Source organism: Lingula anatina, chromosome 4, assembly GCF_051362555.1.
Source record: "Lingula anatina isolate TDL-2025a chromosome 4, LinAna3.0, whole genome shotgun sequence".
Classification (NCBI taxonomy): domain Eukaryota; kingdom Metazoa; phylum Brachiopoda; class Lingulata; order Lingulida; family Lingulidae; genus Lingula; species Lingula anatina.
In genome coordinates, this window is record NC_141770.1 from 26,287,044 (window position 1) to 26,313,612 (window position 26,569).

At 34.3% G+C, this 26,569-nt stretch overlaps 4 protein-coding genes across 8 annotated transcripts; 2 read left to right on the forward strand and 2 right to left on the reverse strand.

Annotated features, from left to right (window-relative positions):
- Window positions 1–198: 198 nt before the first annotated feature.
- Window positions 199–2,798, forward strand: LOC106152389 (uncharacterized). Its single transcript, XM_013525942.2, has 5 exons — window positions 199–350; window positions 531–663; window positions 981–1,076; window positions 1,813–1,949; window positions 2,485–2,798. Exons 2-5 carry the CDS (start codon window positions 552–554, stop codon window positions 2,488–2,490), a joined length of 351 nt encoding a protein of 116 aa, XP_013381396.1. The 5' UTR covers window positions 199–350; window positions 531–551; the 3' UTR covers window positions 2,491–2,798.
- A 290-nt stretch (window positions 2,799–3,088) lies between these two features.
- LOC106152388 (mpv17-like protein) lies at window positions 3,089–4,737 on the reverse strand. The gene is made up of 3 exons (XM_013525940.2): window positions 3,976–4,737; window positions 3,649–3,725; window positions 3,089–3,306 (listed from the first exon to the last, which is right to left on the reverse strand). Exons 1-3 carry the CDS (start codon window positions 4,283–4,285, stop codon window positions 3,154–3,156), a joined length of 540 nt encoding a protein of 179 aa, XP_013381394.2. The 5' UTR covers window positions 4,286–4,737; the 3' UTR covers window positions 3,089–3,153.
- A 1,350-nt stretch (window positions 4,738–6,087) lies between these two features.
- On the reverse strand, window positions 6,088–9,028 carry LOC106152401 (mpv17-like protein). 4 transcript variants are annotated; one of them, XM_013525953.2, is made up of 4 exons: window positions 8,845–9,028; window positions 7,865–8,294; window positions 7,383–7,459; window positions 6,088–7,141 (listed from the first exon to the last, which is right to left on the reverse strand). In XM_013525953.2, the coding sequence occupies exons 2-4, from the start codon at window positions 8,184–8,186 to the stop codon at window positions 6,998–7,000; spliced, it is 543 nt and encodes a 180-aa protein (XP_013381407.2). In that variant the 5' UTR covers window positions 8,187–8,294; window positions 8,845–9,028; the 3' UTR covers window positions 6,088–6,997. The 4 variants fall into 4 exon arrangements, with proteins under 4 accessions (XP_013381407.2, XP_013381408.2, XP_086866406.1 ...); XM_013525954.2 differs by having other exon boundaries at window positions 8,831–9,009; XM_087010280.1 differs by lacking the exon at window positions 8,845–9,028 and adding an exon at window positions 8,581–8,799.
- A 23-nt stretch (window positions 9,029–9,051) lies between these two features.
- Window positions 9,052–26,524, forward strand: LOC106152425 (sodium/hydrogen exchanger 8). 2 transcript variants are annotated; one of them, XM_013525990.2, is made up of 17 exons: window positions 9,052–9,409; window positions 10,902–11,059; window positions 11,758–11,838; window positions 12,625–12,683; window positions 13,068–13,151; window positions 13,859–13,960; window positions 14,474–14,652; window positions 15,027–15,165; window positions 20,342–20,447; window positions 20,770–20,886; window positions 21,123–21,205; window positions 21,506–21,617; window positions 21,939–22,081; window positions 22,301–22,372; window positions 22,646–22,789; window positions 23,485–23,694; window positions 24,470–26,524. In XM_013525990.2, exons 1-17 carry the CDS (start codon window positions 9,207–9,209, stop codon window positions 24,596–24,598), a joined length of 2,121 nt encoding a protein of 706 aa, XP_013381444.1. In that variant the 5' UTR covers window positions 9,052–9,206; the 3' UTR covers window positions 24,599–26,524. The 2 variants fall into 2 exon arrangements, with proteins under 2 accessions (XP_013381444.1, XP_013381445.1); XM_013525991.2 differs by lacking the exon at window positions 23,485–23,694 and having other exon boundaries at window positions 9,054–9,409.
- Window positions 26,525–26,569: the final 45 nt, after the last annotated feature.

The window sequence follows — 26,569 nt, forward strand, 5'->3', positions numbered from 1 at the left end:
ATTTACAATAAAGCACAGACACTTAAAATCTAGGTCGTTGCTACATAAGCGATGAATTTCGGTTAGCCTAATCCAAAATAATTCTATATATTGCTTGCTAGAAGAAAAAACAATTCCACACCCTTTTAGGTATGTTTCGCTATATAAATTAAATCTTGCTACAAATATTTTCATCATGCATATACCAATGTTTAAATATCGAGCTAAAACGCTTTAAACGGAGTCCGCGCAAGAGGGCAAATTAATCCCAGCTACCAAAAGTTATCGGAGAATAGGGGTGTTTCACTTTTATAAAACAGCAGATCGTGTTAGCAGCGGAAGGAGCGTTGCCGAAAAAAAACAAAATTTAGGTAGGAAATAATTCGACATTTTTAAATATTGTCTTTAAATTAAGAACTAGGAAAATAAACACGAGTTAATATAACGTAAAAGGTCAGGGTTCTCTTAAGCGACAAGTATGATTGATTTCATGGCTTTTTCTAGTAGTCTTTCATTCAAATTACAATTTCTCATTTAAATTGAAACGGTAGACAAGCAGCATACACCTCAAGATGCACACCTCGCTGACAGTAACCCTACTTATCGTCTGCGCTCTGCATTTGATCGTCTGCGCGCCTTCTCCATCCCTGATGAAGGAACTGAAAAATCTTTACGAAGCCGAAGGTACAATTATATTGACACAGAAATTGATTTCAATATATAAACCTAATATATATAATCCCGCTTTATATTTACGTTTTCACTTTTACATTTTTGAGGCAACCGGTTACGGATTTACAGAATTTAGAATTATGACTTGGACAGATCTTTGGGATTAATCTTAAGGAAACAGTAGCACAAAGCTTCAAAGCTGTAATCATTAAATTCCCATAATGTACCAAAGGACAATCAAAAAACATTAAAAGTGAATCACCGAATTAAAGAAGTATAAATTGGACATTATAAAATCATTTGACACCATTTTTACGTTATTTTCGAAGTCGACGAGATTTCAGTGCGAGATGAGCTTACAAAGGACTCCGCCGTGAGGAGAGCAGATCCTCAGGCAGAAAATAGGCCGCTTCGACCTGGGGAAGGTAAATCTTACCGATTTGTGTCGTTTCAGAGAGATCTAGAGAGAGAGAGAGAGAGAGAGAGAGAGAGAGAGAATGAATATTTGGAAATTCTCTTGGAACTCTGCTTATGATTCGGGCATCAAATCTAGAGAGATCGATTTGAATCGGCGGAGATAGTCCATTTGAAGTCAAGAGATAATATTTTTATCTTAAACTGTTAATGAATTATGACATCCATTGTGTGCTTTAAAGTAAAGAATGTGTGTGTGCGTGCGTGCGTATGTGTGTGTGTGTGTGTGTGTGACTATAGGTTCAACTAATATTTCTTAACGGCATAGTAAAGCACAAATTTTAAGTCGGGGAGTATTGCATATTTATGTTATCTGATATATCCCGACCTCTTCAAAATTTTTATATTCTTAAAGTATAAAAACAAGGTACAAAAAACCGAGAGAAAACCTACCCTCTACCAGGGCGACAGATTGAGTTTTCACATATGTCTCTAGATAAATAGTCAGTCATTTGGCTGTCTGGCTTTTTCCATTTTCCCTATATAATCTGCCACCCTGGAAGAGGGTAGGGGAAACCCAACTTGTAGAGCTCTTTCAACACGTGTATATGTGTGATCCTTCCACACCCCGGGTTTCAGGAGTTATTGGGGACCCAGCTCTATCACATAGAACTACTAGTGGGAGTCAGTTACTACTAACTGAGATTCTCAGCGTGCCCTTTCTAACTCTAAACTCTATATCTCTAGGCTACGATCCTTGCGAGTTTGAAGGCACTTTCCGTGAGTATGGAGAGAAGTTTGAGGTGGTGGACAAGGTACTGAAATGCCGCAAGACGTGCTACTGCCAGGGGAGCACTATTGGCGTGTTCTGTCACCCATGTAAGGTAAGCAGACGATTAACTATCGAGTTCTGTTCTACCAAGTTATTAAATGCCAAATTAAAATTTCATTTATTATTGAAAAAAAAAAACAACAAACAAAAAACGTTTAGTATTTTTACTTAAAAGGGGCAAAAAACGATAGATTTCTATGCTAACATTTTATTTAAGCGTTCATGAAGATTACTAGGCATCCAGATGGGATAGTGTGCATATTTTTTTTTTATTTTAAAAGGACTTGCAATGTCAATACCTGATTCGTATTTCACAGGGAGGGTCTTGTTCAGAAAAAGTGGGTCATTTACCCACCAAGATGACCCAGCTAAAGAAACGGAATAAACCCCCAATTTTATAACCTTTTCCGATCAAAAAAAGTGGTTCTTTTGCACCCCCCCCCCCCCCCCACCACCACCATTGACTGACATTGAAAGTCTAGACAAGATGACAAACATTAACAACCGCGTATTTTAATTGACAAAGACAAAAGTTAATCTTTTCCTAATAACAAACCGTACTATTTCCAACGTCTCTTCTGTTTCAGGCCTGAAGACTCTAAACTTAGTTCCGTTTACTTCAAGCGAAAAGGATTACTTTCCATGTAAACAGATACACCGGGGTCGAGATATACGAGCTTTAAATATCACACTGATTTCTTTCTTGTTGTCCATTAATCTCTGTATTAACTGCTTCTGTATTCGTTCCTTATCAAAAGAAAAAAAGAGACATCCGCAAACAATGTTGAAATGACTTTGCAATAATTATATAGGCCTATTTAGAGAAAATATTTCTTAGTTTCTTTAATTCCGTCACTGACTCAGCAGTACCAAGACGTCATAGGAGCTTAGTTTTCAAAAACAGATTTTTAGATGGCATTTGTAGAAAGATATGTCCAATAAACTTTTAAAGACAACACAAACATGTACAGCACATTGCACGGGTTTTTCTCATCTACTTTCCGCACATCTGGCGTTTCATTTGATCAGAAATTCGCTTCCTATATTTAATAACAAATAAAAAAAATACGGCTAACAATGACTGTGGGTTGCAATTGACCACTCCAAAATCATTTGACATAAAACATGCTAAATTTTCTTCCACAAAACATTTAATAAAAAGGGAATTAAAGCAAGAGCAACCACGAAATTAAACATTTTATCAATATTTATATGAATTTCAAAATAATCATATGTGGCTGTGATATAAACTGATATCATCCGGGTCTTTCGTGAATTGGCAAACTTTTCATATAGCACATAAACGTGCTCCACATAAAGGTGGCGCTACTGAGAAAGAGGAGCCTCCTGTCTGGTGGCACATACTTGTAGTTGATGAACTGGACGAACGGGAAGTACATGCATCTGACCTAGAGAAATTGAAACAAAATCGAGAGTTTCGAAAGAAGATAAATAATATGAAAAAAAACATCAGATACGGTAATTTTCCCCGCCTTTGTTGCAATTAAAATGCCTAAACGCACTGAACATCTGTTTTTATCTTAAAACAGGTCTGGGTATACGTGTACCTTGTACGTATGAAAAGTCGGTTGATTAGATTTAATGTTAGTATTATATCTTCATAAATAAAGGGTCTAATTGATTTATTTTTATTTTATTTTTTTATTTTTTATTTTATTTTATTTTTTTTTTTACTAAAAGAAGACTATAAAGAAGACTATATTACATTATATTACAGTGAACATATTTACCTCATAAGTTTTAAAGAATTTTTCCTGCAGCTCTTCCCAACTTTCTTTTAAACTTCTTCTCTCGAATAAATTATTAGCTTAAAAGGAACACAAAAGGAAAGATAAGCATAGGCCTATGAAATGGAAAATAAAGAAAAAAAAGGAATTAAGATATTTTACAAATGGACGATATATTTTCTCTCTCTGACTCTCTACTTGAAAGTAAAGTGAGTTTCAAAGGATCTACCTCATTACATCAACAGCGCCACCACCAGAGGGCGATAAGGCCGATAAGGCAGTAGATCAAACATTAAAAATCATCATACTAATCCAAGACAATCCACTCACCACAATAAAACGTGGTGATAGCAATGGGGCCAAACACCACCTGTTCCACCAAAACTCTTCGAGCCACGGCGACAAAAGTTCTACTGGGAGAGAATATCCTCTCGGCAATCCGAACCCAAGTGAAGTTCAGTGGCCCGATGAAGATACAGCCCGCTAAGCTGCGCCTCAGCGTCTCTAAGCTGTCATACGGTCTCTTATGGCGGTCAATAACTATCTGGTCAACTATATCCGCACCCGTGTAAATGGCCCCATAACTTAACATGCTTTTTAGTACGGGGTACGACTTCCATATTCTATACAGTTTCCTCATGTCTTTCCAGAAGTCCCGTAGTTTCCCAGGTTCTTATACTTTCCGGAACATCGGAACATTGGACTGATTCATGATTGAAATGTGTAATGATCGTCTTTATCAGCCTTTATCACTTTGTCCCATACAGCAGCCACAGCAGTGTGCGGTAGCTTTACTTGCCCTGTCCTTTGTAGGCCTATACTGACTATATAACATAGTGCCGATATAAACCATTACCTGTTTCGTTTTCCAGCCAAGTTCTATAAATAGGCCGTTACGGCGAAAAACCTACTAACTGTTGGCCCTACCTTATTTTTAAATAATTTCTTCGCAGGGACAGTACATATTGTATGGTGAAACGAGACACTGTTCAGATTACGTTTGTTATACATTTCGAGAGCTCAAGCAAACGTACAAAGGGTGGGGTAGACTGGTGAAGCGTGGGAAAATTATAAATAGAAGAGGTGGGATCGTCGGGTCAATTCCACCCCCCCTCCCCTCTCTCTCTCTCTCTCTCTCTCTCTGTCTGTGGGCAATACGGCTTTTTTCCAAAGTTTGCTCATAGATTTTCTTCGTCTAAGCGACCAAATATCGACAAGGAAGTCCGCGTGTTCTACACCTGGGACAATCCATTCTTTGAAGTTTTAATCCGATTCTCAACTTATCTTCCCGTATCATTTCTCAGTCTCCTTGTCTCATTGACTACAAACTGAGATTAATTCTTATCAATATTAGTGTATAACTACCCTAGTGAGCCTATACATTGTGATAACACCTGCAGTTTGTCCGAAAATACGTCGCCGAGCGAATGCTTTTTTCGTAAAACATTCGAAGGGACAACGTACATGTACAAAGGTGTCTTACAAGGACGCCATCATATATTTTAAATCAGCTTGCGTTGTGTATTTATACATTTTAATGTATTATTTTAATGATTAAAATCAACAACGGTTAAGTACTAGTGTCTCTAGGCCTGTTATGGTTATCCCAAAAAACTTCAAAGAATGAATTGTCCCAATTACGTGCAGATCCCGCGAATTTCTTCGTGAGATTTATCTAATTTGGTCACTTAGAACGAACAAAAATTGTGAGCAAAGTTTGAAAAACGGCCGTATTGCCCAGAGAGAGAAGGGGGTGGGGGGTCAGACGTTCCCTCCCAATCTCCGACCCGACCTGAGAACGATTGATGTGTAACAGTAGCGAAACGAGCGGAAATTCAGCATCCATTTTTTTATTTAAAGAGAAAGATTGAGTAGGCCCTGTAACTCGAATATTCTGCTCATTTTTCATCAAATTATTGTTATAGTTAAATTTACTCCGGTCGCATTCAACTTTGTTGTAACTTTATTCGCTTTTAACTGACTGAAGCTGACGGTTTTATTATTTCTTCTGTTCAGGAGGTACCGATTTTTCCAGTTGGTTTGTTAGTTAACTCAAAAAAGTTCTAGATGAATACTGATTAAAAATTTCGGAAATATAATTACTTAAAATCGATAAAATTATGGTGGTTATAGTGGGGATCAATGCTCTCTAACTGCTTTTCGTAACTGTATAAGTCTGGATCGAGTTCTGAAGATAATTTACCACTCAGTGCAGTCATTAATGTGCTAGCCGCTATACACTGCTTTATTTCTTAGCTGTAAGGTGCAAAAAAATTTTCATTTTTGAGACAATCTAAATTATTTTCAGGAGGTGACTGTGCCCTAGCATCATACACCAGTGTAAGACTTTATTTGTTTTATACTTTCAACAAAAATATCATTATTTCTTTAACAGTTTTAATAATCCCATACCAATGCATCAAATAATATGAAGCTATAACATATGTAACAAGTTTTTTTATTAACAGAAAGGTAACAGTACTTTAAGGTTAAGATATAATCATATCTTAGTAAATATTGTAAATTGTGCATATTCAATAACATTAATAACATTAATTGCAATAAATTGTAATAAAGTTAACTGCATAACAAATATATTAATGGATAAGTAAATATAGTTTTACTTTGTTTCACTTAGTTAAACAATCAGAAGTTTAAATATATAGAACCATGATCTATGTAATAAGTCTTATTCATAGAAATGTAGCAGTAATTTAAAGGTCAAGAAATATAAATGAGTAAATATGGTGATCTGTGCGTACATGAATTTAACAAATAATTAATATGCAAGTTTGGCCTCAATTAAATAGTTAACATAAGGGTGCCAGAAATTGCAATGATATAATTTGGAAAAAGATGGTTTTTTTTTTCTTAAAAATGCAAATATATAAACCATTTTTTGCAAATATACAAACCTTTTCTCTAACAGTTCTTTAAATTTGTTTTAAATAAGTCTAAAGTCAATAGCATTCATCAAAAGTTAAAAGAATCAAAATCACAAATTTATCGAAAAAAATCCTTTCTCCATAAAAGGAGATCCGACCAGAAGTTGCATGCACAGTAAAAGACCAGAAATCTCCAAAAATGAGAAGATTGCACCACCTGATGGGGTAAAACTGATGTATGAAAATGGGTCATAAAACAGCATCACAAAGGATTTCTATTATTCATAAAATTAAAAATCAGTATTCATTGATAAAATCTCTCTAAAAAGTAATTCAAGGCTGCCCTACTACTTACTCTCCAGATGTACAATGGTCATGACGATTTGCAATATCACTATAGATAAACGCAGTGAACTGCTTGCGTGAAAACCGACATCTTTAAATTATGATCTACATATTTCTTACTGTCACTCCTGGACGGGAAGATTTTTCATATAGCACATAAACGTACTCCACAAAAAGGTGGCGCTGCTGAGAAACAGTATCCTTCTGCTGGCTGATATATACTTATAGTTTATGAACTGAACCATGGGGAAATAAACACATCCTGCCTGAAATAAGAAAAGGTCATACGAGGGCAATGAAGGATTTCATTGGGTCATTTCACATTGAGCGATATATCTTAGTGGTCCATATGTAGTTGCATTGCTATGGAGAAAGTTTGGCCTCTACTGGTATTCATGAGTATCAGATAAGACGACTTCATATCTTTTAACTATCCTAACTGTAAATCTACTATCTATCTGCCTTTGACAAGTGGATAATATAGCAAACTGCACTTAGCTTTTTTACCTTGAAGGACGTCCAGAACTTATCCCTGAGCTCTTTCCAACTTTCTTCAAAACTTCTCCCTTCTAGTAAATAGTTAGCTAAAATGCAAATAAAAATAATTAAGTTTTCTTGGACTTTACAAAATTCTTTTCTTTGTCACACAGAGACAAAATATGGGTAAAATAGGTTTTTTAAAATAATACTTGAAAAGTTTCCATGTTGGTTCTTCTTCATCATTCTTTTTTTAATTTTTTCTAGAACAAAATGCTTGGTGTTTGTGCAAAATAAATATTAAATAAACTGTAAACCTTTCTGCTAATAATAAGAACACAACAAAAACAGAAATGAGTAATCATCTTAGTTTGAAATTTTCTTGCAAGAAGATTTTAAATGGTTGCTGAGACAGTCATAATTTGTCCTAGGGTTCCCTTTGGACTTCAAATAGATTAAGTAGCCTTTTGGATTTGAAAAAAGTAATTTGTGACCCAGGCCTCCTCACTTACAAGAATAAAAAGCAGAAATGGCCACTGGTGCAAACACCAACTGTTCCACAAAAACTCTCCTTAAGATATACAGAGAAGATCTATTTGGTAAGAATATCCTATCAGCAATTCGTAACCAGGTGAAAACCAAGGGACCGATGAAAAGAAATCCAGCTAAGCTTCGTCTCAGTGTAACAGTGCCATGGTATTCCCTCTTCTTGTGATCGATGATCAGTTGATCGTTGATGTCAGCAGCAGCGTAGATTGTGCCATAACTCAGCATGCTTTTTAATACTGGATATCTCCTCCATAACCCAGAGATGAAATTCCTTACTCTGCTCATTAAAAGTCTCTCTGAATTTATGGAAAATACATGTAATACTGGTATGGTGTGTCACACTTCCTGGTATCTCTTATCCATATCTCATCACATGAATGATGCCTGTTGCTTCTGAAAATTAAAAATATAACAAATTAAAAGATAAAATAACTCGTACAATGTTATAGATATGGAGTAAACTTATAGCTGCAAAGCTAATGTTTCCTTTCAATTTATACTCGACATGAAATATAATTTATTGTATTGTATTGTATACTTTATAAACTCATGGAATACACTGTATATGTACTCCCAGTAAACAAACTCCTTTATGTTTGGATGTTATTCACTGGCAACAAAACATTTTTCAGAGAGGGTTATGTGGTAAAAGTAATTGATTCATACAGTGCTTACATACTAGGTATAACATCACCTCCTCCAACGTGATCCATTGACACGGGGTACTTCAAGTTAATAATTTAACCAGCACAGCAGCGATCTCACTTATTTAGAAATATCTTACAGAAGTTTTCAGTAAAGCAACACAGTCAAGTGAGGAGTCTGTTTGTGAGTTCAGCCTACATGTTAAAATAGGTGAACAATGAGAATCAATTTTATAAATTTTACTCAAATTTCCCACATTCCTGTTTCAATTTGAAAGAGGTTACCTGACCCAGGTTACCTGTATTTGTGCGTTTGCTTGAGTCTATCTGTGGCAGGAACACAGCTGGGTTTCATAATCCGACAGCGCAGCCACTAGCTTCGATTAACTGACCTTTCACGTTAACGCCAACAGAAGCTTTAGATAAAGATAATTACAGGTGATGTAGATAGATGTGATTGAACCAGCGCCACTGGATACGATTATGTTGAAAACGAGTCACCGTGTCGAAAACGAGTCCACGTCAACTTCCGGTTCCAAGTTTCACGGTCTCGAGACCTTTCGCGTTGAAGGTAACAAAAATGCATCGAATTTATCTATTAATGGCTGATAAAGGATAATTTTATGCCGCTTTAATCGTGTGTCAGTGAAAAGAGAGCAAAATGGTTTCAATGCTACGGGTTTGTCTCGTTCTGTATTTGACTTTGGTGGTTGGGATTTTCGCCGATAATGCTACTCCACCGCCAATCAAAAAGGTTACGGCGAAGCCAACTGAGGCGCCGAAGACCACAACAACATCACCTTCCCCGTCACCGACGACAACTCCAGTGGCTAGTAATGGAAATGAAACCATTGGAAATGCTAGGTGAGTCGACGTACATGTGAGAATATCAGTCAGTAAAATTTGTTTTCATGATTAAAACGTTATATATCTCCACCGACCAGAGCAGAGGAAAGAATGCGATAAGATCTATATTTAACACCTGGTTTCGTGTCACAAACGCATTTTCATCCACCTCGTTTGCAGTCAAGATATGCTAGGAAAATTGATTATTAAGATAATCGGACATCTATAATAAACCAGCAGTGACAACAGGTGTTGATTGTTTATAGATGGCAGTAATTTTACCATCATAATCATGTAAGATACTATATCTTGTTTTCATCAACCCATGCAATTACAGTCAGCAAACACACCATACAAATATACATTTATAGATATATATCATTCATATAGAAAGTAATTTTACATGGACATGCAAAATGATATATAGAGTGGCGAGGCTGGGCCGAAAAATGGCACAGAATTCCGTAATACACCACCATTTAATGAACTCTTTTTTGGGTTGGGGACAGGAGGTGAAGGGATACGTATAAAAGCTGATTTCAGTTGAAGTATTAAAAATTTTTGTCTAGTGCTTAAAAATGATGAATATAAGATATTTCTGTTTTTAGCTAAGTCCTAAAAACTTTGCAAAGTTTATACACATATTTTTGGGTTTTAGTTGGCAGAAATTATCCAGGGTTTAGGCTAAGATAAATTTCACCTAGTGGTTTGCAATACAAGGTGATAAATTTATCATCTGATAGAAAATTTAAATTTCTACTAAAATGAAAAGAAGAGAATAATAATTGTTCCTTAAAAGACTACTAGAAAACATGTTTTAGGCATGATGTTTGACCCTTTTTATGTCTCTTTAAAAACTTACTTCTTTATCATCCTTACACAAAAAGTAATAAAAAACCCTATATCACTGTACTCTTAAAATGGTCTATAAAACTTCATTAAATAACCTTTTAAAACACATACTTGATAAATGTCTGGCTTGAGCAGAACACCCTTCCTCTGATAAGGAAATTACTGGAGATGACATCATAATAATTAGTAAGAAGTCTTCCTGTTGCAATTCACTCTTTAAATTTATCATCCTTTATATCAGGGAAACTTAATAAAGTTTGAAATAGAGCACTATCTGATCATTGGGCCAGAGAAGAGGTAAAACTGGCAGATAAAAGATGTTAAAAAGAGAGACTGGTCTATATTTTCTTGCATATACCAGTGGAATGTTTTTCATGTATGTAATTATAAGCATCAATTTTACATAATTTATTATCATAATTATAATTTTTATTATTATAAATGAGGTCAAAACAACATCTGTAGCATCAACAATTTTCTACCACTCACTACTGATTAATAATAATAATAATAATGATAATGTATATTAAAAGTTTGTTTGTATACAGTTTGTTTTTATTATTTCTTTGTTTGTTTGCTTACCTATTTATTTATTTATTTATTTAGTGCATATCCTATAAAGTGCCACAGTTTTCATAATAAATCCATCTGTTTCCAGCCTCAGTAACACCACCCAGGTGAACACCACTGTGACCAGCACCACTCTGGCCACCACCAGCACCACTAAGGCCATGGTGGCGCCACTGCCCGCCAAAGGGGCAGCCGAGGAGGAGCACCACAGTAGCATGACCATTTTCTTTGTACTTTCTGTGATTGGTAAGAACACTTCCACTACGACCCCATTCCCAGAGATTAGATCGATCCAAACTAGATCGACCTAACTCCCTGGGGGTTCACGCTAAATAGCTGTCAGCCGAGCGGGCACGAAAGTTAATTACCCCCTTACAGCATGTAGTAGGCGGGACAGACATTTAAGCCGGATTATCTGAAAGTAATCTAGTGAGACCCCCCATGGGGATAGATCGATCTAAATGTCTGGTAATACGCCCTACTTCTAATACTTCCATAAGGCTCTTTATGTATCAAGTGGTACACTTAATTTAGTGATTATCCCCACAGATTTAGATCGATCCAGCTAGTACAATGAGTTTATGGGAATGCTCCCTTTAGAGAAGCCCCCATGTGGCACAGCTGTTAAATACATATAAAATCTAAATCCTTACTTGAATGTTATGCACAGTATAAAGTGCAGGTAACCATAATTGTATTTTATCGCCACCATAGTGGTGGATTGGTTTTACAAGCAGCTTCTAAAGTATAAATATCTCTGAATCATCCACACAAAATTGTTCCGTACATAATATACAGCTTCTAGATTGAATGGATGCAGTTTTATTGTAGCTGTCATATTTTCTAGCCATCATTTTTTCACTGAACTTTTTAAAAATGTCTGAATTATGACAAAGGATATTGTTTTATCAGTTTTTTTATGAAGATAATTTTATACTTTCCAGCACTCTGTGTTTTGATCATCCATGTTTTGCTCAAGTTTAATTTCACATATCTACCCGAGAGTATAGCCATAGTCATAGTTGGTGAGTACATAGTTGGTATCTTGGTTAATATCATGCAGACATGCTTATATGTGACATATTTCTTTTTTTCTTTAGTCATTTTTATCATGGAGATCAAGGCTGGTAAAGCTCACTTGTGACAGTAATGTTAAAATTTTATACCTCGAAAACAAGGCTATAGATTTTTCTAATGGTTACTGTTTTTGGCATTGAGAAAAAATTTTGACTTTTTCTTTTTTCGCTGTTTCAAGGTCTAAATTGCTATATAATACCTTGAACCCATTATCGGCATTTCTTTCGTGAAATGTGTTGGTGACCTATAAAATATTAATGGAAATCTGTCTCTTGATTGGGTTGCCATGGTGTTGTAATATTTAAATACTTTGTTACCATTAGATAGCAATAATCATGAAATATTCATTAAATACTATAAAAGGCATACTGCAGGTAGAGGGAAGGAAGGCACTGGGATAAAAATGCTTTGCCTCACTTTGCTTGGCAAATGTAGAATTGTAGAAGAAGGCAATTATTTATGTTAAAAAAAAACACAGGAATTGAATATTTTTATTTTTAAATATTTTAAAGGATTTTAAAATTCGGTTTGTATTTAGAAGATTCACACTTAGTAATTCAGAAAATAAACTCCTAATAATTAATAAAACTTGTTTTGAAAAGTTAAAAAATTGACTAACGAAGAGTTGTTTTAATATGAATATTAATCTCTAGATATTTCTGTTTTGTACTTTTTCAGTCCATGTATCTTGTCTTAGTTCTATACAATTTAACACTGAATCAAATATATTTCAGGAACAATTCTTGGTGGAATCCTGAAGTTATTTTCTAGTTATGGTATTGGGAATTGGCAGGTGGGTAAAATAATAATAATAATAATAATAATAATTGTAATAATGTCATAGTAAGTGCCTTTACCTTTCCCAGATATAAGTTCAAACAGATTTTGCTTGTCAACAGAAGGGTCACTTACGACTGTAAAATGAACTTACATAAATTGCATTATCAATTAATTAAAAAAAACGAGGGGTTTACTGTCAGGAACAATGGACTTGCTCTGTGGTGTTCTAAAGAAGTCCCATTATGTGTCAGCCATCTAAGGCACAATTTCCTGAACATTGGACCTTGTGTAAAAATATTAAAATTTTCAGGGAATTTTTCCTGTCAAGTAGATTGTTAAAGAGGAGAATCTCATGGTGACTGTAAAATTTTCATGGCTATATATGTTCCTTTTACAGAGCGAAGAGGCTTTTGATCCTACTATGTTCTTCTTGATTCTTCTGCCTCCTATTATATTTGAGTCTGGTTATAACTTGCACAAGGTAGGTCACTTATGGGTTATTGCGCATGCGTGCGCGTGCATGTGTGCGTGTGTGTTTGCATGTGGGAATTCATGTATGTTTGCCATAGATACATATATGGATGTGGGTTTACACACAGTCTTAGTATATTAGCACATTCAAGATGCGAAGTTTCTGCGTGGTATGTTTGTTCATGCACATGCCAGCATGCGTGCTTGTTTGGTGTATGTGCATAAACGTGTTTATTATGTGCATATGCATTCTAGTATTTGTCCTTGTGTCAGTAAGTAAATGTGTTGGATGTGTCGGCCTTTAATTCTGAATTTTTGATGTGAATTCAATTTTTTTTTTTTTTTTTTTTTTTTTTTTTTTTTTTTTTTTTTTTTTGGTGAGGGGGTGGGGGGGGTGAAATATAAAACAACTCTCATAATTTTATGAAGACATTCTTATATATGTTGTGAAAAATAGTGCATGAAAATGACAAAATTAATATAATATAATATAATGTCTTCAGGGTATGCCAAAATTATGTTCAATTTCATTTCTTTGAACTTTTTAGATACGGTTGTAAAATTTATTAGATTCATAATAAGTTGATATTGTTATTTCCTTTATATATGGACTTGTAGATTTTATGTTTTTGTTCCTGAATTTTACCCACAAAATTTATATATTTATTTATATCAGTATTTCCTTTATATATTCCTGAAGTGTATGTTATTTTTCAGGGTAATTTTTTCCAAAACTTTGGCTCCATTTTGGTATTTGCTGTGATAGGGACATTTATCTCTGCCATGATCATTGGAGGTGGGGTCTACTTACTGGGACTGGTGAGAGCAAAAAACATTTCACTTTTTGTTTAAGATTTATCTTTGCAAGGATACTTGATGACATCAGTTTTTGAGGAATTTAATATTTTCATGTTTATGTGTAAAAGATATGTATTGCACAATTTTATTTTCAAAAATTGGTTTCTCAAGTTGTAAAGCTAAGAGAAATTAGTTTTCTGGACACACTGTATGAGTGCATTCCCAGAGATTTAGATCGATCCATCTGGATCGACCTAACTCCCTGGGGGTTCACGCTAAATTGCAGTCAGCCGAGCGCTCACGACAGTTAATTACCCCCTTACAGCTTTAAGTAGGCAGGACAGACGCTTAAGCCGGCTAAGCTGACAGTAATCTATTGAGATTCCCCACAGGGATAGATCGATCTAAAATCTGTGGGAATGGGGTCTATGTCAAGTTGTAAGACCACCAAGTCATACCTTCCTACTATTTTCTCTACAAAATCATGTCAGTGCACAACACGTCCTGTAAAATCAATTTACTCCTCTCCTCCAGGCACAGGTAGCTTACAAGTTAAGTCTGGTGGAAAGTTTTGCATTTGGTTCCTTGATTAGTGCTGTGGATCCCGTTGCCACGCTGGCAATATTCCACGCGCTGGATGTGGACCCCGTGTTGTACATGTTGGTGTTTGGAGAGAGCGTGTTGAACGACGCAGTGTCCATTGTGCTCACTACGTAAGTATTTTAAAGCACGTTAAAACTCATGATTTATCAGACACTGTCTCTGTAATACATTTGCTTATCATTAATGTTCACATAGGAGAGAGTGTTGAATGAAGCCTTGTTTGTTGTTATCACGATGATAGCAGAAAATTATACTATTAATAATATTAATAAAGACAATAGCTATAAAAGTTATAATTTTAATATATCTGATTAGATTACTTTTAATATAATTGTTATAATGATTTTTACTATTAGATGATACTATAAGTATAATTGTCATTTTTTCCTGGCAGCAGAAACAGCCTGAAAGAACAATAAAAGTAGTATAATAATTGTAAGCAGCATGTACAGTTATGTACAAGATTTTCCTTTCCTGATTTCAGAACTGTCTTAGAACTGGCTAGCCCCAGCGCTTCCGCCATGTCTGGTGCCGAGGCTTTCTTCTCCACTGTGTGGAGGTTCTGTTCCATGTTCGTAGCATCTGCCGTCATTGGCACAGCTTTTGGGCTCGTTAGTGCAATGATATCCTTTATTGAAAAAATTATACAGGGATGAGATTTTTCTGACTATGGGCAGGTTTCCAATTTTTGGGGAATCAAAAATATCACAGACTTAGACTTCCCCCCTTGGACACCACGTCACATTTTCCTGCTTTTTCACTAAAGGGCAGTCTTCCTGAATATAGTTTACAGAATTAAAAACATTTTAACAAAGGTAAAAGGTTGCATGTTTATTTTTATGTACAGACACAGATGTGTCTGTACATATTGCCATCACCTGCGTCTGTCGTCGCCGTCGTCGCCGATGCCGATGCTGGCGCCGTGCACTTTTCTTGTTAACACGATAAGTGGAGGGCAGTTTTACTTTTTGGCTTTATATTTACAGAGCTGATGAATATTCATAAAACGCAGGTCAAGTTCGAAAATCAGCATGATCGGGCCATTATTGTAGAATTTTTGCTGTTTTTTCACTTTTCAGCATATATGCAACCCTGTTAACACATTTTAAGGAAAACCGATAGGCCTGTTGTCATGAAACTCATAGGAGTAATCAATCTTACTAAAACGCAGGTCAAGTTCGAAAATGGGCATGATCGGGCCACTATTTTAGTAGTTATGCTGTTTTTTCACTTTTTAGCATATATGCAACACTGTAAACACAATATAAGAAAAACAGATAGGCCAATTGTCATTAAACTCACAGGAGTGGTCAATCTTACTAAAATGCAGGTTGAGTTTGAAAATTAGTATAATCGGGCCATTGTTTTAGAAGTCATGCTGTTTTTTCACATTTCCTCAAATTCAATTCTTAGGCATGTTAACAGTCTTATTATTTAATTAATAAGACACATAAAAGTGTTTGTTTGACATTTCCTGCATCTTTACAACGTTGTTAGTTGATTATGTAGAAATTATGGTAAACTTGTTATCGTGTATTGTGTAATAAAGTGTCAAAAATGGAAATAAACTCATATCAGTCAGATTCAATCATTTACTATGTTCAGAATGTCAGAATGGAGGAAATTGGACATTTGACACAGTTCTATTGATATTTGTCCCATCTCATCAATTTTCTTAGTTGATCATATAAAAATGGCAGTAAACTGTTTATTTCATCTTATATTAAAAAAGTGTTAAAAATGGAAATAAACCCATTTCAGCACAGTGCTGTCTAGTTTACATTTTGGCATATTCAAGGTGTCACTTTGAAGTTCCATGGGCATGAAGACCTTTGCTAGTCACATTTTCTGAATATACATGATATTACTAAAAATTCATGATCATTATGCTGTTAAACATTATGTAATATTGCATCAAAATTTGAAAATAAACCTATTTTGGGCACTGTTCCCATGATGACCATTTAAGGAAAACCATGTCATTTACTGTTCTCAAAATTACAGAAAGAAACATGGGACTTAAATACAGCTTCAGTAGGCAATGCAATCTGTTTGGTAATTCTTTCTGCCGGTTAAACAGTTTTTTTGTGAAAGTTTAATTTTTCACATATTGGCATTTTCAAGGTGTGACTTTGAAGTTCCACAGGCTTGAAGACCCATGCTAGTCACATTTTCTGAAAATCCATGATACCTTTATTTTATTATTAAAAATTGATTGTCATTATGCTGTTAACCATTATGTAATATTGTATCAGAATAGAAGAACACACAATTTTGGGTGCTGCTGCCATGAAAACCATTATGGGAAAACCATGTTACTTATGATTGCCAAACTTTCAAAAAAGAAATACAGGACTAAAATGCAGCCTGAGTTGGAAAAGCAGTCTAATTGACTTCTTTTTCTGGAAGTTATACATTTTCAGAGTGTGAACTTGAACTCCTATGGGGCTGAAGCCTTATGCTTGTTACACATTTTACTTACATTGGAATTACCTGTTGAGCATAATTAAAATTTGATGTTGAATTTGCAGTTTAACATAATGTACTTTTGCATCAGAATTGACTGTACCCTATTTTGTTTTTTCCTTCTTTTTGTCTGTACATTTGACAGCTTTGCTGCCTTGTTGGTCTGGCAGTGGATCTCCCCAAACACACACACACACACACACACACACAGAAAAAGAAGAAGAAGACGACAGAGCCACTTAGAGAAGAGATGAACAGACAAGTAGGATTTTGAAGAGGTTTAGTGATTTGGTAAAGATTTTTAAAATCTAAACATTTTTGATAAATTGGTACATATTTGAGTTGAAACAATGATTTTTCATTTATTTTTTAAATATTTTTCGATGATGAGCAACTTATCATTCCTTCCTGCAGTTGCGTTAAAACTGAATTTGCACAGCGCGATGGCAGTTGAGAAATTTCTCTCTTCTTGTTCATACGGTTTCCATTCACTGACTTTCTGTACAAAGCATACATAAATGATAACCTCTCTGTTTGCATATGTGGGCTTTTAGCATGTTTTTATATGTAATCCTTTCAGTTTTTGTTTTATTGCAACTCTGAATAATTTAGCACAATATGTGCACAGGTTTACTTCTATAAATATGTTGTACTCAAAGTGTTTTTGGAATGTTCATCTTATTTAGGGTCAAAAACCATTTATCAGATATTCCAATGCCATTATTAAGAGCAAAAGTTGGTAGACATTTTATCGTTTTAGCAACCATTGCTCTTTGAAAATAGGTTGCGGAAAATATATTTATTTTAGTCTGTATTTAGCAGCATTTTTATTAAAATGCCCATAATGACTTTACTCTTCTCTTCAACTTATTTTGCTTTGGCTAGCTTAAAATGGAGGGCAATATTCCAAATAGAATAGAAAATATGTATACAGGAGCATATGTGGATGCTAATGCACACGAGCACGCATGCATGTACCCACAGATATACGCGCACACCTTTTAATGTTTTCAAGTAAATATGATTCTGTAGATTAATGAAACATTGCCTTATATTATTTTTATATATGTATTTTTATGTTAATTTTATTATGTACAGACACAGATGTGTCTGTACATATTGCCATCACCTGCGTCTGTCGTCGCCGTCGTCGCCGTCGCCGTCGGCGCCGTGCACTTTCCTTGTAAACACGATAAGTGGAGGGCAGTTTTACTTTTTGGCTTTATATTTACAGAGCTGATGAATATTCATAAAACGCAGGTCAAGTTCGAAAATCAGCATGATCGGGCCATTATTGTAGAACTTATGCTGTTTTTTCACTTTTCAGCATATATGCAACACTGTAAACACATTTAAAGGAAAACCGATAGGCCTGTTGTCATGAAACTTACAGGAGTACTCAATCTTACTAAAATGCAGGTCAAGTTCGAAAATCCGCATGATCGGGCCACTATTTTAGTACTTATGCTGTTTTTTCATTTTTCAGCATATATGCAACACTGTAAACACAATATAAGAAAAACAGATAGGCCAATTGTCATTAAACTCACAGGAGTGGTCAATCTCACTAAAACGCATGTTGAGTTTGAAAATCAGCATAATCGAGCCATTATTTTAGAAGTTATGCTATTTTTTCACATTTCCTCAGATTCAATTCTTAGGCATGTTAACAGTCTCATTATTTTAACTAATAAGATACGTAAAAGTGTTTGTTTGACATATCCTGCATCTTTACAACATTGTTAGTTGATTTTGTAAAAATGATGGTAAACTTGTTATCGTGCATTGTGTAATAAAGTTTCAAAAATGGAAATAAACTTATATCATTGCAGTTTGTCAGATTCAATCTTTCACTATGTTCAGAATCTCAGAATGGAGGAAATTGGACATTTAACACTATTCTATTGATATTTTTCCCATCTCATCAATTTTCTTAGTTGATTATATAACAATGGCAATAAACTGTTAATTTTGTTTTATGTTAAAAATTGTTAAAAATGGGAAAACACCCATTTCAGAACAGTGCTGTCTTGTTTACATTTTGGCATTTTCAAGGTGTGACTTTGAAATTCCATGGGCCTGAAGACCTTTGCTAGTCACATTTTCTGAATATCCATGATACTAATATTTTATTATTAAAAATTGATGGTCATTATGCTGTTAAACATTATGTAATATTGCATCAAAATTTGAAGAAACCCCTTTTTGGGGCACTGCTTCCATGATGACCATTTAAGGAAAACCATGTCACTTACTGTTCTCAAACTTACAGGAAAGAAACACAGGACTAAAATACAGCTTCAGTAAGCAATGCAGTCTTTTTGGTAAATTTTTCTGGCAATTAAACAGTTTTTTTTGTGAAAATTTAACTTTTCACATATTGGCATTTTCAAGGTGTGACTTAGAACCTCCACGGGCTTGAAGGCCCATGCTAGTCATATTTTCTGAAAATCCATTATACACATATTTTATTATTAAAAGTTGATGGTCATTATGCTGTGAAGCATTATGTAATATTGCATTAAAATAGAAGAAAACACAATTTTGGGTGCTGCTGCCATGATGACCATTATGGGAAAACCATGTTACTTATGATTGTCAAACTTTCAAAAAAGAAACACAGGACTAAAATGCAGCTTGAGTTGAAAAAGCAGTCTAATTGACTTCTTTTTCTGGAAGTTATACATTTTAGTGAAATATTCATTTTTATCGTGTGGCATATTCATTGTGGGACTCAGAGCTCCCATGGACATGAAGCTGAATGGTAATCAAATTTTCTACATGTCCATGCTATTTTTTAGTCAATAATCAAAAATTGGTGATAATTATTCTGTAATGTATTACGTAATGTTACATCAAAATGGACAGAAATCTTTTTGCACTGCTAGTACAAACATTATGAAAAGAAAACTGTGTTACTTATTATTTTTAACTTACAAGTATGATTTTAAAGATTGGCATGCAGTTCAAATTAGAAAGGCAGCTCAATTTGGTTATCATTTATTATTGAATTTATGCAATTTTGTGTGAAATTTTCATTTTTCTCATTCTGGCATTTTCAAAGTGTGAACTTGAACTCCCATGGGCCTGAAGCCTTATGCTTGTTACACATTTTACTTACATTGGTATTACCTGTTGAGCATAATTAAAATTTGATGTTGAATTTGTAGTTAAGCATAATGTATTTTTACATCAGAATTGACAGTAGCCTATTTTTTACATTGTTATTTCCTGCTTTTTGTCTGTACATTTGACAGCTTTGCTGCCTTGTTTAATGTATTCATTAACTTTTCTATAAATGAAGTAAAAATCTCATTTCCTTAACACTGTTACTTATTAAAATTTGTTGACCTGAGAAAGACTCCATCCCTGGAGTTTGGTTTGATGCTGGTGTTTTCTTATTTACCTTACGGACTGGCAGAGGGACTGAAATTATCAGGTAGAAAATGAAAAAAAAAAAAAGGTCTACAAAACTCTTTTTAAACTTAATGGTACAGAACTTTTTTCATGTAAGAGAGAGATTGATGATACCAGGGAGAAAAAGAAAAACAATACTAATTTTATTGATGGTGAATCGCTCTATTGGGTTAAGGAATTGAAATTTGTTAGTTAAAAGCTAAAAAAAATTTTTTCTGTATATGGCTCAATTCACTTCAAAACTATCTGAAAAACCAGAAATTGACCAAATTGTCATTTCTAAAACATAAGAGGATTAAATTTTTGAAATTATTATTATCATTATTGTTTTTGTTGTGTTCCAGGCATCATGGCTATCTTATTTGCTGGTATTGTGATGTCTCACTACACCCATCTTAACCTGTCTCCTGTCACCCAGATCACCACACAGCAGACCTTCAGAACTGTGGCTTTCATGGCAGGTGGGCACACACAGAACATATTCCTTAGTTGTCATAATAATAATGAAAATCACATATAACTTTTGTAAAAGCATTGTGTACAATATGCAGCTTTTAAGATTTATACTTACACTTATAAAACATAAATGTACCATATAAAATTAAGATTAGGTCTTGTATTATCTGAATTGTAAATTATACTAACTAATGTTCATTATTAGTAGGAATTTTTTTTAAATTTATTTTTTACATTTCAGAAACCTGTGTGTTTGCCTACCTGGGGCTGGCTATTTCCAGTTATTCACATATTGTCAAACCATCCTTTGTTATTTGGAGCATTGTAAGGAACTCCGATTTTGAAATTTTCCCATGTACAATGAGATATTTTATCAGATCTTCAGATTTATTACGGCATTCTAACTGAGGCATTAAAAAGCTTTTTAGACTATTTATAATTACCAGATATAAAAGTATTTTATTTCATAATTCATTGCTATGTAGGTATTAATAAGAGAAACTGATATGAAGTTTGGTTGTGGCATAAAATTGTTAGTTTAATTTGAAGTACATTTAAGATGAAGTGTGTGGAGCAGAAAGTGTCTAATGGATATACTGTTAATTAGGTATTTTATTATTTCAGGTGTTATGTTTAGTGGGACGAGCATGTAACATATTTCCCTTGTCATTTGTCATGAACTACTTCAGAGAGCATAAAATTACACGGAAAAACCAGTTTATTATGTGGTTCAGTGGTATGTAGATAGGGCACACCCCCCTCACTCTCTCTCTGCTACTACTTTGTAATACCAGGTGTTGTTTACATGATAATAGCTACGTATACAGGGCATACATATGTATACACACACACACACACATCATATTTCACTAAATTATATACTAGATACCTGATACATGAATAGCATATGAAGTTGACTTATCACTTCTGTTACCATCATATGAAAGGTTGGATTTTGATGGCTTCATCATTATAAAAGAGCAATTACTTCCTCAGTTGAAAAAAAGGTTATTATTATTATTATTATTATTATTATTATTATTATTATAACAATCAGGTTTACGAGGAGCCATTGCATTTGCCCTGAGCCTTCATCTAGAGTTCACATCAGAAGTGCGCCATGTTCTCCTGACGACAACTCTCATTATTGTTCTGTTTACATTGATGGTGCTAGGGGGAGCCACATTGCCCCTTCTCAAGGTAAGAAACCCATAACAAGTAAATATTTATTTTATTTTGTCCCCATCTCAAAGAAAGATACCCAAAGCAATTTAGTCCCTTTTCAAGGTGTGACACGCTCTCAATTTAACATATGTGAATCATATATTGTTATAATTGTGACTGTAGGCTTTTGATTCAAATTTAATTAGCATGTCATAGTTTGTCACATTTATGTAAATGTAAATCATTTATTTTCAGTTACTTAAGGCAGAAAAAAGGAAGAAGACGAAGCCAGGCCGAGAGCTGAACCTTAGCAAAACAAAAGAAATGGTAGGTTTTTTAGATATTTTATTTTCTTCAACTAAACCCAAATTCAAACATTTTGGACTTGTCCTTGAATCTTACTTTTATGTTATATCATCTGTGTTTATGTCCACATTATATTAGATTTTAAAAGTTAAGATTAATGGTTGTAATGATTCATGACCTTTGCTCTTTAAGTTGCTACACGTTTTTTTGTTTTTTTTTTTTAAGTTATGTAATGTTGTGTTTTAATGCTTAATGTTTTTCTATCCCATCCTATCTTATTTTGTTCTATTTCAGGGTGACACAATAGACACAGATCATTTATCAGAGCTAACAGATATGGAAGATGAAGTGAATTATGTGAAACCACATCTGAAAGGCTTTATGAAAATAGACGCCAAGTATTTAGTGCCCTTTTTAACAAGAAGATTAACAAAGGAGGTAAATATTTATTGTTAAGACATTTAAATTAATTTTTTTCAGTAAGTGTTTTTTAGTTTCTATATTAATTAAATTCAGTTAAACTTCAGAAAAGAATACCTGTAAATTGTCCTTTCTGTATTCAATTATTTTCACTAAGTGTTTTATTTGTAATTGGCTAATGCCTAGTGAATAGTTTCTTTAATTACTTGCATTTTCACTTTTTCATACAAAGATGCATTTTTGATCACTGAAACAAAGCAATGTGCCATTGGGCAGAAGTGCAGGCTAACTTAAAAAAAGATGGATGTTGAACCATAAAAACCCTGTATGCTCTTCCTGAAACACAATAATAGCAACTGTGTATATTATGATATATATTAATTTTCAACAATTTTTCTTACTTTTGCATGCCTGTAAACCCATTTTGTCATGTGGTGATTTAATATATGAACATTTGCTTAAAAAAGAGAGTCATGAGAGAAAAGATAAATGCATATGAATGCTGATAAAAATGGATAAAAAGCATGTTTACAAAAGGCCACTATAATAATCTTTTCAATAAAAGGATAACAGCAGTGCAAAATTTAGGTCCAAGATTAGGAAAGACAAAGGCATCTGTTGCTACAGTGTACTACATTAGAATGTTAAATCTTATCAATCTGAAGAGGCAGAAATATGTCTGCTCACGGATTAAAGTTCCTGACTTCTTACAGGACATAAAGGAGGGTCACATTCAGATAAAGCAGTTGACTAGTAAGTGGTGCCAAGAACCAGGCATCCTCAGTGATGAGGAGGAGGAGGAATCTGATGCTGACTCCACAAATATAGATGGCGCCTCTGTCAGCTACCCATTAACTAGCCCAGTGCAGCCTACTAATATTACTAGTACTGCTATTATTGAAGTACAGACCACAGCAGATGAAGTATTAAAAGCTTTGACATGTTTTGTGTTCAATGTTTTTTATTTGTTGCAGCAGGAGAAGGGAATGAGGTTGGGTGGTCTGTTAGTTGACAGTGTGGCATGACGGCTATTTATTTGTTTGTTTTTTCATGAATTTATCATTTTTTATGTAAAAGAAGTACTGCGGCAGTTGAAAATCAAAGTTTGTCTTTTAGGGGAAAAGGGCACGCACCCAAGGTGGATATGGTTGTGCATTTTGTAAATGAATTATTGAATGGTTTTATTTTTATCTGTCAGAAATATCAGGGTTTAATGGCACTTGTTTAAGGTGTTTTGATTTAGCTCCTTGTGTAGCTTGATAGTAGCTTGTCTTATAGGCATAACCACCTGTCTACAAACACACATCTGGGATAGCAAGGAATGTCAGAGGATTATAAGTTAGTTGCCTGATGTAATGTTGAGTGTTTTGCACTGCACCCTTCCACCCCACATGGCTCTCTCCCACCCTTTGAGTGGGCATGCAAGTGCAGCAGGGAGGTCCATCTTGTGTGAAGACACAAAGCGTCAGCTGAGTCGAGGGCAAAAATAAAAATATATGGTGCTTCTTGTGAAAAAAAAAATGATAGCAAGAGGGTTAAAAATGCTGCATGTGAGCCTGCAACTTATTCCTATTATTTATTTATTTATTTATTTATTTACCTGTCCTGCACAGCACTGTGGTAGCTTAAGGGCAAAGGGTTCTGTCAAACTTTTTTCCAGAGGTTTTTTTAATATGGGGTCACCATTTTCAATTTCAGGAGCTACGTGATGGCACCAACCAGATGAAGACATTGACCAATCAGTGGTACCAGGAAGTCAGGGCAGTTCCATCAGAGGACGAGGAAGATGAAGAAATGCAAAATCTCACAGCACAGGAAATCCGATAGATTTTCGACCAAGTTTTGTCATGGATGCTGTCATCGCAGGCCCATGTTTAAAAACTTTTTACGCAGGCATTCATCCTTTTAGACATCTCAAAGAGATGTAACCTAGGACTTTATAAGTTGAATTGCAGACAATATCCAAGCATCTTGATAGATCAGGAATGTTGCAATTTAAAAAAACTACAATTTTTGTCTAGTTTTCTTTCAAAGAACAGGTTTGAGGTTGTGACGTTTCCTTGTAAATAGCATACAACTATGTCATTTTGTAGCTTTGACTGTCACCACACCCAGTATATTGTAAACAGAGATGAAAATGGTGTATGGCATGGCATAGTATATGGATTTTAACTGTTACTGTTAAAGTGTTGAACTACACCAGCTACATAAGTCATTTTTATATTCACATTTTTTTTATTTTCAAGCAACGATTGTTTTGGTTCTTTCTATCTTCAGTGTTTTAGGAAGGAGAGGAAGATTATATCATATACTCAGTGGATTGTGGATAACCAAATTATATTGTATTTCAACAACAACAAAGTTTTCCCCACTGCTACCTTTATGTTCTTCATCCCATTGTGAATGATATTATCCAATTCTGATAAAATATTTTTTTTATGTATCTTGGCTGTAGGTGAGAAATCTTCATCAAGTACATGACTTAGTGTATTTAAACGGAAAAATGGGTAAATTTATCTACAGGTGTGTTAGAATTCATGGCACTCTGAATCTTATATATAAAATACCCGTTAATAAGTCAGAGAATGTAGGAATATATTTTTAGGTGTTGTACAAAGTCTGCGATACATTGGGGAACTCAGTTTACATCTGACAGGTAATTGATCATAATGAACATCACAGAAAACACAATGGAGAGAATTATCTGAGTACTATTCTTATATGTATTTTATAGACGAGTTTTTAAAATTGTTTATTAGCAGATAGTTCTTCTAAGCTGCAGACTCAAAGTTTAAAATTATTTATTTATTTATTTTTGTGCTAAGTGTAGCTCTGCACGTCTATCATAGATATTCAGTATCTTCACTATACACTATATGTTACCTTAGTGTGTGCTGGATTCCCATATAATTGTAGAAACTTTGGTACAACAATACATGACTTGAAATTGTTTTCAGAACTGTTGACATATATCATTTGCTACCATGTAGCACTTAATTTAGTTTTATCTCGTATTAGGCATGATATTTGAACTGATATTTGAGCATATTTAAAAAATGGTCCAAAGAAGAAAAAAGATTGTTAAAAGTACAGGTGCAAATGTTTTTTTTTTTTTTTTTTTTTTTTTTTTTTTTTTTTTTTTGCCTTCATATTTTTACCTAACTTTAACTTAATTTCACTTCATCTAACATGTTTGTCATTTTCAAGAATGTGAATTACTGTTAAGCATTTAATGTTATCACTGATACTATTTGAGACACAGAGTTATCTGCTAATCTTTTTTTTTTTCACTAACTTAAGCATGAGAAGCAAGAAAATGTACAGTATGATTAACTTTTTTTAAATACTTGATGTTACTAAATGAGGAATAGAGTTCTTTTTCAATCTTGATATTATGTATAAAGTAAAAAAGACAAAAATAACATTCCTACATGTTAGTTTGTATTGAATAGGAGTGCCATAAAAGTTGGGGTAGGTAGGGGGGTATTACTGTGAGCGAGTTGAAAATGCCCTACTTGGAGTGTTACCTCCATTACTGTATATGTGCAAAAGAAAACTAAGAGTTGCTGTATTTTGTGTGTAATATTTGAATTTGGTGCAAAAAAAGGAGCTGGGGTTTTGACAAAATGATCAGAAGTAGAATTAAAAATGTGTTTTTCTGTGTACCCGTATTATTCCCGTCAGGTCCAGGGACATATTTTCATGACATATTTTTTGTAATTGTCCAACGATGTTAATAAATGTTAACAATAATGATTTGTTGCATTCTTTGATATTTAGATGTGAGGGAACTTTTAA